Genomic DNA, 14,605 nt, shown 5'->3' on the forward strand with positions numbered 1-14,605 from the left:
ATGCACACAAAATCTTCAATAAAACTTAGTTTTGGTATTATATCAACTTGTCTTTGGTTATTGCTCCCGTCACTTCCTATAGTTTCTGCATTAAAGCGGTTCTTTACAGTTCGCCTAGGCGGCGCAGCACACTTTCGCGGCCAGTCTGTGGCTGCCAGTTTTCGCCCAGCTCGACACGATCCTCGCTGATCTGTAGTAGTGCATCTTGTCTTATTTATTCTCTCTCTTCTTCAGTCAACGGGTCCTCCACACCAGTGTCACCACTGTCCAGGCATACTTTGTGGAGCACACAGCATGCTATTATAAACTGTGTAATTTTGTCCACTTCAGTAGATTCGGTGTACCAAAGTTAGCAAAACCTCTGCTTCAATAAAGCGAAAGCATTTTCAATCACCACTCTTGTAGACGAAAGGTGAAAATTGTAACTGCATTTATCTTCAGTCATGTTGTAATACTTTTCAAATGGTGTAAGAATATGTTCCCTGATGGTATATGCTGCATCTCCAAGGATGTGGTGTTTGTTCACTTGGCACAGCGTGGGCAAGTCTTGCTGAACACTTGATAGACTCAGTGCACGGGAATGATGTACCTTGCTTGGTGGGCCCTTGAAACATTTCTAAATTTTCCTTTGCTGTCGCAGATGCCCTGCATTGTCATAGGCATTTCGTCGTGTCTGCTCATGTACGTAGACACTATCTTCTTCGCTGACCAGTGCAATGGAATGTAGTTGCCATCGACGCAACAAATTACATCTGGGAATAATGCAAGCTTAAATGAGAGCAAATAATTGCTAAGTCAGAGTAAAACGGTATGTTGTGCAAGTACACTACAGTTTGCAGCATTCAGTGTAACGCATTAGAAATACAAGTTATTTGGCCTGATCAGCTGAGCTATGTCATGGTGATTCTATTTTCTGGATGTAATTTTTCAAGAATAAGTATATTATATTTTCTAATATATTGTTTTAGTTTAGTGAACAAAAGAGTGCAAAAGAACGGTTTCGATCTCCATGAATAATTTACTATTTCCCGACAAAATGGGATAGCACACACAAATATAAATAGAGGTAACATCAAACTCACTTCCTGGAAGTCTCTGGCCAATGCGTCTTTGTCTAATCTGAAGTGTATGAGGTCTGGAGCAATCTTGCTGAAGGAGCCAAGTAACGGCGAACTGTCTGTACTCTGCCATGTGAAAGAGGACAGCAACCTCTCCTATTAAGGACTTCTTGACAGCATACCTAATAATATTGTAAAGATTATGGTAGTTATGTGTTGTAACAAGCAGATGTGACACCATAGAATTAAGATACCTGGTGTTATATTGTGGCAACTGAAACTAAAGTAGTTAAAACTGCATGCAGAAGTCGCTACACCATTGTACCCATATTTGTGAGTGCTCTGCACGGGCCTTAAGTCAGCCCTTTATGACCATTATTGTAGCTTTGGTTGCTTGGTGATGAGTGTGTCAATACGTGCACCAAGGTGCGGTGAAATGTCACAGTTTGAATGCTCTATGTGTTTTTTTGTCACAAAAAAGCAGGGGAGTCTTGCCTCGAGTAATTTTTGTTCGGACTGGGCGAAGTTCTGCCTCAAGAATGTGACACCCTTTCCTAGCATTTTCGGAAGCACAACGACAAAAAACGCTGTTCTTGCAATGCAGTTTTATAAAACGATAGGAAAGGCACTGAGAAGCACGACTACTTAAAAAGTTCTGTTAACAAACCTTAAGGAGTGATTAGAAACTTCTTTCAGGGCGAAATTTCACACATCTGATCGTAATAGAGAAAGAAATTAAAAAAGCTTGACATCTATGTTGACAGTTGAACTACACTGGATGTCTTCACTGAACATTGCAGGCAACGCGTGTAGCTTGTAGCTGACAGAAATTTTAACTTGCTCACCAATGAAATGAGAAAATGGGCTCCTCGGGCGTTTTCGTGGGCACACCGCCCTTATGCCTGTCTGACTGGTAAAATACCGATGCCTCAAACTATTTGGTGAGCTCGTAACACGCTGAACGAGTGAGGCGGAAGTTGCTGTGAAACTGTAAATGCAGATAACATTTTAACATTACGTGCTGTCATGTTTGCCATGCAGCCCGACCTTACCTGTTTATGGGAATAGTTGCTGACAACCTTCTGAACGTATCCTTAAATTTTGGGACATGACTGGGCTCGGCGAACAACTCGGTGGACTTGTTAGCATAAATTAGGCGATCATCGTCGTCGTCATGGCCTTCGTCTGAGCTGCTAGCGTCTAGGCATTCGTCTGCGAGCTGCTGTAACAACAGTATTGACGTTTCCTCCACCTTCAGTAGCCGCCTTCTTTTTGACATGGTGCCGGCTTAGTAGACGCGAACTTGACACACACACGCCACGTACAACACCAGCGATACCCGTAAGGCCCCCTTCCGAAATGCGTTCTCGTGCTGTCACCTGCCGGCAACCAAGAGCTTGTGTCACATGATCCATCAACCGGGCCGGATCACGCAACGCTCTCACTTCGAGTCAGAGTGGTCGGGAGCACTCTGAGTCAGAGGCTGACGCTCCGAAAAAACCAACCGTAGAGAGCGCAAGTGCTTGAAATTCACCAACCGAAGGCGCGGCTGCTTTTCAGAGTGCTCCAGAGCGCTCTAAAACGCTCAATTCAATACGCCATGTAACTAGTGTGTCTCAATGCTCGGTCGTCCTCCGTAGCGGGGGTGCGCGCATCGAGTCACCGTGTTGCTACGTCTTGGTATAGTTAAGCGTTCATAAAAGCTTTTTCTTTAAATTTCTGCTAGGTGGTGTCCAGATCTCAGCAGCGCCCACTCACCGATTAGCTCACGCAGAATGTCACTAAACGTCGAATAAACTCTCCGAGCGGACAGAAGAGCAGTCGTTTTTCGACAACCTTGGTCTGCGAAGCAGGTCCGCCAATTTTTCGCTTCAATAAATTAAATTGTTATGTGTTGTTAAGTATTGTTGCAACTTTATTGGAAAAAAGAAGAAAACGAATTGTGAGCACGAGTGGAGAGCTCGTGACTGGGTGGTGCCGAACGGACGTTTGCCGTACACTGGACTCGTTTCTAGCACGCCTTAGCCATTAAAGCTTTGTTTTTCGCTCACTCCACCGGCGAACACACCTTTTCTTTTACATTTTATGGTGCCGAAACCTGGGAACAAACCAGGAACCTTTAGCTCACCCGTCCACCTCTTCGTTTCTTGGAGAAGAGGTGGACGGGTAGGGTTCGCCATCGTGATGGCGGCTCGTCCTTTTCTCCACAGATGCGCTTTGTTTGTGGAGTGCAGTTTTTAGCTGCCCTTGACTTTGCAGTACTGCCTACATCTTCATTATGTTTCAACTAGCCAGAGGCTTCTGTGAAGAGTCACGCTTTCTAAAGTGTACGAAAACCTCCCTTCTCCGGCTATGTGCGTGTCGGTGCCATAGTGCTCCCGTTTTTCTGCCAAGCGCTCAAGGGGTACATTTGTTGCTATAATGCTGCCTTCCCCAGAACATTAAAAAAATACCCTTTTTAGCGCCCTCCCAACATTCATCTATTTATCAATCATGCCAAAGTATGCCATACAACGATTCAACAAAGTACACTGTCGAGAGAGAGCAGTATTTTTTTTTGTTTTTTAAACGAAGGGCCCTGCATGTCGAGTCTGCAACATGCATCTAATCTTCACTGTCCGGCCACAGCGTCGCCACAAGTGGTGCCACATTCATTGCAGGCCTCGGTATTCACGCATGAAGAGGTCGCGAGTCCTCGTCGAGCATGCTCATTCACTGGGTCGGCGCCTGCTCCAGCGCCACACGCGGCAGTTGAAGGTGGCCATGGCGAGCGTCCAGGCCATGCATGGCAGCATGATGTTAGCCGCCTGCTCGTTGATGGGCGAGTAGAAGTAGGCCAGCAGCGCCACTGTGCCGCACAGCATATTCATGTCCACCATGGCCTGCGAGAAGGTTCGTTTAGCTGACGACACTGCGCGCGGAACACATCCTTTTTTCTCAGTGGGACCGCGTCTGATAAACAATTCCAGAAAGCCTACGCGAGCTTACACGTACATAATTTCACTGAAAACGCAGGAAAGTGTTCCAGTGGTTCGTGAATGCGACCCCAGTCTTCAGAGCTGTGGGTGCGACTTTCTGACAGTGCTCCAGAAACGATTACTCTCTTGTAGAAGACAAACAACGGGGAGAAAGGTTACACGCAGCAGATGTAACAAAGACTTAAAAGGACCCTGCAAGAAGCCATGAAATGGATTCACTAAAGGAGCTCATTGCCTCACAAATTCACGATCGCAAAAATTTTAAATTGATCCAGTGTGAGCGGAGTTACAAATATTTGTCGCAAGCTGCGATAGTGTTCCCTCTTCTCTCGTCTCGGCGAAAACACTGGAAGCTTAGCAGGGAGGTATGACACGTGGGATGAAAGAAAATATGTCACGCGCGCCTGAGCACCTTTTTTTTGCGTGGCTTTTCGGTGCGATGACACGCATGCTTTGACAAGTCATGTCCTTCCGTAGGACATTCAGTAACGATCGAGCGTGCCATGCTCAAAAAGCCGATGGCCGATTCTTGGCCTGTTACGCAGCGATTTTGACACGGTAGCGTCATTTGTAAAGAGAATGTAAATTTTTTTGCTGAATTTGAGAATTTGTAGTAAATTACAGGCTGCGTGCTCCGATAAAATTTTCTCGCGCATTCTCCGGAGCCTCGATAACGATCGGCCGCGTTTTTTGACCACTCAAGAAACGTGTTGCGGGGCCACATTAAAACGCCCCCACCCAATTGATTTAAATAGCTCTAAGCAGGCGTTCTTCATGCATCTTTAATTCACCATTTACCTTTGATGACTTATTTTGCGAAACAGTTTCATGCCGCCGACGCTCGCAGGGCTCAGGCCTAGGCAATACCACTTGCTAAATAAAGCCGCTATATGCCTAGCAGTTCATATACTTCTGTTCAAGTTCAAGAAGGTGAGCACATTTATCGAAACACTATAATCGGCGACAAGCTAAGAATAAAAAATTGGCCCATTCCGCGTACAGTGGGGATCAATGTTATGCGAAGCGTGAACGAGGAAGGTTGATATGTCACTTTAAAATCAGCACAACGCTGCAAGGTGACGGACGTGGTACACATTAAACACAAGTAGACATGTTATGCGCACTCACGTATCTAGATAGGATGCAGGTGTACAAGTTGTTTATAGTCGCGCAATGACGACACCACTAACGTTTGCAATACCAGCACCAGCAAAGGTAGCATGCAAATTATGGTGTACAGAACTTCCATGTCATGATTATCTTGTTTGCACCTGGCACTTGCGTTCGTCGTCCATTCGCGCCACGTAATACCAAATTTGGTATATGTGAAGCTAGCGAATTGGCCGCCAGCGCGCTATGAGCGCAACATGGCGCCATGTTTTGCATAGCACACATGTCATTATCATGTTTGGACGTGTCATTCACTTTCGTTGGCTATTCACGTCACGTAATACCAAAATTTGCTGTATATGAAGCTAGCGAAACGGCCGCGAACGCAGCATGAGCGTGGCGTGTAGTCCTGTGCCTACATGACATGCATTTCATGATTATCTTGTTCGGACGTGGCATTTACCTTCATCATTCATTTGCGTCCCATAATACCGAATTCGGTAAATGTGAAGCTTCCGAAACGACCACGAGTGGATCATGAGCCTGGCATGTAGTGATATTCTTAGATGACGCACATGTCATAATTATCGTGTTTGCACTAGTCATATACCACAGTCATTCATTCACGTCACGTAATACTAAATTTGGCATATGTGAAGCTGGCAAAATTGCCGCGAACGCATGATGAGCGTGGCGTGTAGTCTTGTACTTACATGATACGCATGTCATGATTTCTACGTTAGGGCCAGTTTTTATGTTCACCAAGCAGTCTTGTTATAAAATATCAGTTTTACAATGTGTCATGTGAACAAAATGATTCCAAGAGCAGCAAGACCATGACATGTAAAACATGACATACATGTCATAACTTTTATGTTATGACTAGTCTTTTATGCCTGTCATACAGTCGTATTATGCTATACCAATAATGGTACAGATTGCAATATGAAAAAGGCCAGGAGAGCTCTAAGTCATAGGCGGCTAGACAGACAGACAGACAGACAGACAGACAGACAGACAGACAGACAGACAGACAGACAGACAGACAGACAGACAGACAGACTGACAGACAGACAGACAGACAGACAGACAGACAGACAGACAGATAAATAGATAAATTAGAAAGATAGATAGATAGATAGATAGATAGATAGATAGATAGACAGACAGACAGACAGATAGATGGATAGATACATAGATAGATAGCTAGATAGCTAGATAGATATATACATAGATAGATAGATACACAGATAGATGGATAGATAGATAGATAGATAGATAGATGTGAAAAGTGCTTGCAGTACGCAAAAGAATGCTTCGCAATTCAAAGTAAAGTGCAGCGCTGCTCTTTGCTTTATGCACGACCAACTGCGGCCACTCTTTATTATGACTCGACAAACCTATATGGAAAGATGCCTGCGACGTCACACACCTTCCCATAGGGACGGAAGGTTCCTCGTGGTTCAGTGCTTTCTGCGCGAGGAGCTCTCACAGCCGACACTATACTACTTCGGTTAGATTCGGAAGTGACGCCATTTCAGTGGCACTACCGTATTGCCTACGAGAAGGCAATAGACATTGCTTTTATTTCAGAGGCTGCGAGGTTGAAAGCGGCCGCCGCAGCGAGTGCTCGCAGCCTACACTGTTTGGTGGAGCGGAGGAGGAGAGAACAGAATAGGACCGGGAATCAGCTCTTTGGCTCACGTGGTGGCTATCTAGTCGAGGAGGCATTCGACGAACCAATCAAACGTTCAACATGGCGTCGTTCGTGACAAGACCTCGAGGCGTCCGTTCTGTAGTCCTATGGTGTTTTTTTTTTCGTCCAGAAGAAGCTATGCCCTACTGTTATCTACATGTTTTGCATCATGCTTACTGATCGTCATTCGATGCAGAAAGTGATTGTGATTGTGCAGCGTCTGAAGTTCAGCAAAGCGGTGGCGCGTTCTATTCTCAGGGTGGCATGAAATGGCGTGTTTTGTTTTTAAGCGGAGCATTTCTTAGTTGCACAATATCGGGATTTGGCGTCAGCACCGTCCACACCTCCAATGCACATGCTCACTCCTCGCGTCTCGGGCTGCATTCTCACGCCTCGCGCTGGCCTAGGCAGATACCTGCAAAGCTTTCGCTCCAGGAGGCCTCAAAGAATGAGACAACACTGAGCATTCAGCAAGCCGAGCATGTGCAGTGGAGCGTGAACCTCTCTCCTGTATTGCTTTCTCTAGAAAGCGGGAGGCGTGTATATGAGCGGCAGAGCGTTCGTTTGGAGTTCACAATGTGTGTTTACTTGCCTTTCGCATGACTTGACGCTTTGCTTGACTCGAGTAGATGCGATGGAAGCAAAAATAGATTCAAGCAGTAAGGGGGCACAACCCAACATCAGCTTGCCACCACTCATTGAAGGCAACGCTTCTCCTTCATTATATGGTTAAGAATAATAAAGATGAAGTAGCAATTAGGCATTCCCAAACCATGCGCAATTACGCAACTCACACTGTACCCACACCACTCTGCGACGCATTTCGGGAGGAAACGTTCTAGGCCCGTGTGCTCAGATATGGGTGCACGTTAAAGAAACGCAGGTGGTCGAAATTTCCGGAGCCCTTCACTACAGCATCTCTCATAATTATATGGAGGTTTCAGGACGTTAAACCCCACATATCAATCATATCAATCAATCAGCGACGCATTTACGCGGGTTATCCCCGTGGGAAGGTGTGGGCGGCTTCGTTCTGTCACTCAGACGCACCAAGCGCATCGCCTGAGGGTCACCACACTCGACGACTGGCATCGGGTTCAGTGAAGTATGGCCTCCGCGATTGTGGGCACGTGGAGGGCGTGCGGAATCTTGGAGGTAATGATTGAAGTTCCGTAATGTACATATCAGTATGTCCAAGCACATACGTTTGAAACCCGCAGAGAGGTACATACCTTGCCGCCTGCAAAGACCATGATCAGCGTTGCCACAGATGCACGCGCGTGTGTGTGCTACTTCGAGGTCGCAATGTCAGAATCTTCTTGATGTTTTGTGATATGCGCGGTGCTTGGTGATCTGTTGTGATATGTAGGTGCGGACGTAGCTAGAGACAAAGGAAGCGATCAACATCCCCTGTCAGCGTGGCACCGAGCGAAAGTAAACAAACAGGGTGAGGAGACGATGCAGTGACTTGTGCTTCATAAGCGCATTTAGGTCATCTGAAGAATGTGTGATTTTGTGACGTCTTTCAATTAAGGCAGTTGCGTAATCCTGAATTTATTGAGTTTAACCAGGCCAGAGGGATGTAAGAAGCGCCCGTTGCATAAGTCTTTGTCTCACGCTGGATGCACGAACGCCGTGAATGAAGAACGCCTTTCGAGGTAATCGTCTGCAAACCGCGAAATGGTGTGCGCTCGGTAATATCTCTGTGACAAAAAAAAAAAAAAAAAACGTTCGATTGCATCGATCCTGTTCAATAATAGAGCAGCGCTGCTAACAACACTTTTATTGTGATAGCAGATATGTGGACAGTTGACTGCCAGCTTCACTTCTTTTATCACGAGCCCATGCCCAGCAATGTGGGACATCTCTAGTGCAGCAAAGCTGACCCCAAGGGGAAGCGCTTGGTGTAACGTTGGTGCGAGCATACTTCAAAAAAGGATTACTGAGCAATGTTTGATTTCCCGCTAATTGCGCTTCAGGCACTTGATGCTCACAATGTCCTCACGCTGTAAACGCGATTACTTTTGATTGACCGGCTGGAGTTTTTCCCGAGACACTTATGTGTATCATTTCAAAATGTACGGGGTGATATTTGAAAAGCTAACTGTAGTGCAACGATAAGTTATTCGCTAATTGCACTCTAGTGGCACGTATGATAGGCCAACCTGTCTCTGTTTTTGTAGTTTCGTGAGATTACGCTGGCTGTATTTGTTTCTTGAAGAGTTTTTCCAAATGAATAGTGCAGAAAAGCAGCATTACAGGGATAAAGGAATCGCTGGTCCGTAAATCGATGAGAAAGTGGACGTTGATCAAGGTAAAACCTCAGCAAAAGTCGGCACATGTGATGCACATTATGTCGATGGAAGCATCAGGAACTTTATAACTGTTATAAATAATTGTCACTAATGTAACCATTTAATATAAAGTTATGGGGGAAGCTCTCAATGTAGAAGCACATATGTAGTACAGTACAGACAGTGTTTCAAGACAGTGTCATTGCCACGGGACTGACGAGCCCATATAGCCAAACGTCGGACTTAATTTCAAAATTTAGAGTAGAAAGGAAACGTTCTGAAAACAGCAACCACATTCAGCGAAGGTACAGAAGGTTTAGCTGGTTATAGCAGCATAGCGCCTGCCAGCACGGTCAAATCGCCTGGGACGACTATTGGCAAACGCCAGCACCGCGCGGCCCTGCCTCTTGTAGAGAGGCGCCTTTCAGGGGACGTCACTTCTTAAATGGAAGCAGGCCATCATCGTTATGTCGAAATGCACGTGTCACACTGATGCCCGAAATGCAACAACGCGATCTACCTTCACGTATGCTTCCGTGTAAAGCGCGCTCTTATGTTCAGAAAATTCATATGTGTTCCATATAAGCAGGTCATACATTGGCCAGAAGTCAGACACGGAGGAAGGGGTAAAGAGTAACCCTCTTTCTTAGCGATCACTCAACTGCATTCACCGAAACACGTTCGTACGAAGTAAGGGCCTCTTTCTCAGAAAAACTGGTTCCGCTTTTAAGAAAGCTCGGCATACAAAGGCTGAAGGGGTCGTTACAATGGCAGCGTATGTTGTAGAATGAAGAAATCATGTTAACGTTTCAGCCCCCACCACTTCAAGCGCATACACCACCTTCGCACGAACGTAACATCAACGTACGCAATGACCCCAGCTTTTAAACACCCTGTGTGCTGCCATGGCGCTCTGTCTGTCTATGTGTCTTCATTTGTTCCCGTTTTTTTACGTGCGCTACAAGGAAACCTACTGAAGATGTCCTACGCGCTTTCATTTCGTAGAAAAAAAAAGACGTCAAACGAGGCCTTTACCACAAACACGGTGGCAAGCCCGGCGATTTCGAGCCGAAAATAGCGTATTGACGGCAGCACAACAATCGCAAAAGTGCGAAGGCAATCTCAGAGAAAAGGGAGGGGATATTGGAGATTTCTATATTGGGATATTCGGATATTGCAGGTAACATCAGATCTGCTGAAAGATGGAGGACAGATTGTGTTAGAAAAATTATCCACCCTGTTTACGAGGTGCCTCCTTACGGGAAGAGTATCAGAGTCTTGGAAGAATGCTAACATCATCTTAATACATAAAAAAGGAGATGGAAAAAACTTGAAGAATTACAGGCCGATCAGCTTGCTCTCCGTAGTATACAAAGTTATTTACAAAGATAATTGCTAACACAGTTAAGAAAACATTAGAATTTCATCAAACAAAGGAATAAGCAGGATTTCGAACAGGCTACTCAGCAACGGACCACATTCATACTATCAATCAGGTAATAGAGAAATGCTCAGAATACAGCCAACCGCTATACATAGCCTTCATAGATTACGAGAAGGCGTTTGACTCTGTAGAAATATCAGCAGCCTTGCAGACACTGCGGAATCGGGGCGTCAATGAAGTATGTATAAACATTCTGAAAGAAATCTACAGGGGATCAAACGCTTCATAAAGAAAGCAACAGAATACCAATCAAGAAGGTGTAAGGCAGGGGGACACAATCTCCCCAATGCTATTTACAGCGTGCTTACAGGAGTTACACAGGGAGAGGAGAAAGGTGGGTCTTAAAATAATCTGCAGAAAACGAAAGTAATGTACAGCAACCTCGGAAGAGAGCAGCGCTTTGAGATAGATAATAGTGCATTTCAATATGTGAAAGACAATGTCTACCTAAATATTATTAAAATGTCGGGTTTTGCATCACATGAACTTTCACTGGGTTTGAGAAACGCAGTGGCAGAATTTCGCTTCAACTTTCACGAGGACATGTTAACCCCAGCCTAACGCACGCCAAGAACTGTTTCTTTTGTTTTTCATTCACCTCAAATCAGACTTTTGCACTATGAGTGAGAATCTTATTCGTTACGTCGCGCACAGCATCTCAAAACCATGCTGCACCCAATGCCATACCTCGTTTAAAACTGCATTGCACATGCCACGATGTAAATTGAAAAAGTTTATAACCATGCTTTGCAAATATTTCTCAAAGTGCCAATGACCGTGTACATTCAGAATGTTTGCTTACGTAAAAAGATCAGATTTTTTATGGCTGCCATCTACGGAGGTTAAGCCCACTGCGTGCTAGTCGCGCCTCTCAGTACTTTAAATAAAGTTTCTCCATTCATCCATCTACGACGAGCAAATTTCCACACTATAAGCAGTGACCATTCCGCGACCCTCTTCTTTTAAAAGCTGTGACTTTATAACAGCAATGTAGAAATTTCTGTCAAAGGAATGCAGACATGCAGCTCTGCTATGCAGAAAGATGGCGCCGGTGGAACTTTCTTGCCAACCAGCACCTGCTCCGAGAGAGGGTATGGTGGGCGGGGTGCCCGCAGTGACGTCACACTTTACAAACAGGGAGAGGTCTATAAATGCGAGCGCCAGCATCTTTTGCTATGGGAGAGGGAATGAGAGCTTAGAGATGACACTTGTCGGCGCGGCAACACCGACAGATGCCTGACAGGCCCCGACTAAGAAATGCATTCGCATCAAAAAGGTTCCGCCGCAGAAAATTGAACGTGTGACGTCTGGCTTCTGAGCTCATGACGTTGGCCACTGAGTCACGAATCAGAACTTCCTTCACCATTGAAGCGGCAAGCTATTTATATATGCCACTTACTGGTGGCAGTGCCGATAAAACCACGCTACTAATTACCATACGATCAGTTCTCCCACAACATATACTATTTTCATGGTCAGTATGTTTGAATGATTGGTGATGTTTTTAATGTTTGAGCTTGAATGTGTTTACGCTGGACTGACAATATAACGTATCTTAATGTTGGCAAAAGCAGTGTTCAAGATGACTAAGCAAATTTGGCACGTGTCTAGAGCGGTAATTATTATGAAGAAAATAAGGTTTAGGTAATGGGGAACAGTCATATTGATCTGGTATTCGTTGGAACAGTGCACCGCCACTCGGAAAGCTTGTGCCTTTGCATTGAATACGGAAAACTCCGCCACACTGCTTGTCAGCAGTCACACTTGTCAAGCGCGCCTCGCAAGCATGAATGGGGTGAGCACTTTCTGTGTTAGCCTGTGCGCATGTGTGCAGTGTCAGCGTTGTCACAAAAGTTAATTTCAAGTGTCAGGTACTGAATTGTTCTCTAGATGAAGATGAAGACTTCCGTGTGGAGGCACCAATGAGAACTGATGCGCAGGAATATTTTGTCGCTCCCCTCAGTATCTGCTTAGATAATTCATTTGTTTTTACACTGATGATGATGATGTGTGGAGTTTGAAATCCGAAAACCACCAAATGATTGTGAGAGACGCCATAGTGGAAGGCTCCGGAAATTCCGACCACCTGGGGTTTTTTAATATGCACCGAAATCTTAGCACACGGGCCTACAACATTTCCGCCTCCACTGGAAATGCAGTCGCCGCAGCCGGGATTCAATCCCCCGACCTATGGGTCAGCAGCTGAGTACCTTAGCCACTAGAGGACCGCAGCACGCCTGAGCGACAGTAAAATGGAGCCGAAGATCTCACGAAGGGATGAGGCAGGAACTGCGCAAGTTTCGGTTTTCCCAAGTCCTCATTCGTTACCTACCAATGTTATGGACGTGTTCGTCGAAAATATCACTGTCACTCTTGCAATGACCGGAGCAACTGTTTCTGTTATCGATGCTGGATTTTGCCGCTCAGTTCGTAAGGTTACGACGCATTTCTCCAGATTACCACTTCGCACAGCCAATGCTCAACCTGTTCAATCGACCGCAGTATGTACAGCCCGCGTAACAATTCAGGACGTTTTGTATAAGATAGAGTTCATCGTTCGTTCATCGTGCTCCCATACTGTTATCTTCGGATGGAACTTTTTGTCGCGTCATAATGCCGTAATCGACTGTGCTTGGGCTGAGGTTGAATTTTGCTCACGGGATGACCGAGCGTCCGTCGTCACCCAATATGCCGCTAAACTTGTTCACGACAACACCTACATGCTCTTTTGCGTTCAAACCAGTTTCATGCAGCGCCATATCCGACGGCACGGTCTTCTTCCCACCATATCCAATATTTGTCACCCAAAGAGCCCTCCCCCTGCATTTTTCTGCTCTCGACCTTGTAGAAGGCTCAACCACAATGACAATTTATAATCATCACTCATCGCCTTTATCTCTATTAGGTCATGAGTGTCTTGGCCACATCGAGACGATCAGTTCTACCAGAATCATATCCGTCCCCAATGAGGTGCCTTCTACCTCCATCTATGAACTGGCTGTCGTCTCCGTGACTGACCCAACGTCGGCAAACATATTTCAACCATTCATCGCTGAAGATTTGACATCTTCGCAGCATTCACTGCTCCTCACCATCCTCGAGTGCTACCGCCATTCTTTCGCCGTTGCACAAACATCTCTCGGCCGTGCCTTAGCAGTAGAACACCACATCGACGCTGGGTCTCACTCACCGCTGCGACAACGACCATATCACGTGTTCGCTACAGAACACCACGTCATTGCTGACCAAATAGACGACATGCCTCGTAGAGGCGTTATTCGACCTTCACAGAGCCCATGGGCGTCTCCGGTGGTCCTCGTCAAAAAGAAATACGGTTCTATTTGTTTCTCTGTCGATTTCAGGCGATTGAACAAGATCACGCTGAAGGATGTCTATCCACTGCTGCGCATTGACGATAATTTTGACTGTTTACAGGGTGCCGAGTTTTTTTCCTCGTTATACTTGCGGTCAGGCTATTGGCAGGTGCCTATACCGGAGGCAGATCGCCCCAAAACTGCTTTTGTCACACCAGACGGCTTACATGAGTTCACAATCATGTCCTTAGGACTTTGCAACGCACCCCCAACGTTCGAACAAATGATGAACAACACCTTGCGTGGAATAAAACGGAAGATCTGCTTGTGTTACCTCGATGATGTCATGTTCTTCGCCCCTAACTTCGACACACAATTGCGTCGCCTTCAGGACGTCCTTAGTTGCTTCAGCAACACCGGTTTGCTATAAACCTTAAAAATGTCAATTTGCCATGCGTCAACTGAACATTTTGGGACACGTTGTTTCCAAGGAAGGCATCCTCCCGGATCCCGAGAAATTGCGCGCGGTTATTTCCTAAACCTGTCACCATCAAAGAACTTCGGAGTTTCATTGGCTTGTGTTCGTATTTCCGGCGATTCGTTCCAATCTTCGCGTCTATTATATCAACTCTCACGCAAATCCTCGGCAACTATAAAGACCTATCATCGTGATCCGCTGCCTGCGACGAGGCTTTCACCACCTCGCGGCGG

General features: G+C 45.8%; 1 protein-coding gene across 1 annotated transcript in view; it reads right to left on the minus strand.

Moving 5' to 3' along the window:
- Positions 1-3,525: 3,525 nt before the first annotated feature.
- Positions 3,526-14,605, minus strand: part of LOC119167807 (translocator protein-like) — a 67,909-nt gene continuing 56,829 nt past the window's right edge. Inside the window, exon 4 of the mRNA XM_037419329.2 lies at positions 3,526-3,940. Within this exon, the coding sequence (XP_037275226.1) occupies positions 3,767-3,940 (174 nt within the window). The 3' untranslated portion in view covers positions 3,526-3,766. The remainder of the gene's footprint in view (positions 3,941-14,605) is intronic.

This window comes from Rhipicephalus microplus, unplaced genomic scaffold (assembly GCF_043290135.1).
Source record: "Rhipicephalus microplus isolate Deutch F79 unplaced genomic scaffold, USDA_Rmic scaffold_12, whole genome shotgun sequence".
Classification (NCBI taxonomy): Eukaryota; Metazoa; Arthropoda; class Arachnida; order Ixodida; family Ixodidae; genus Rhipicephalus; species Rhipicephalus microplus.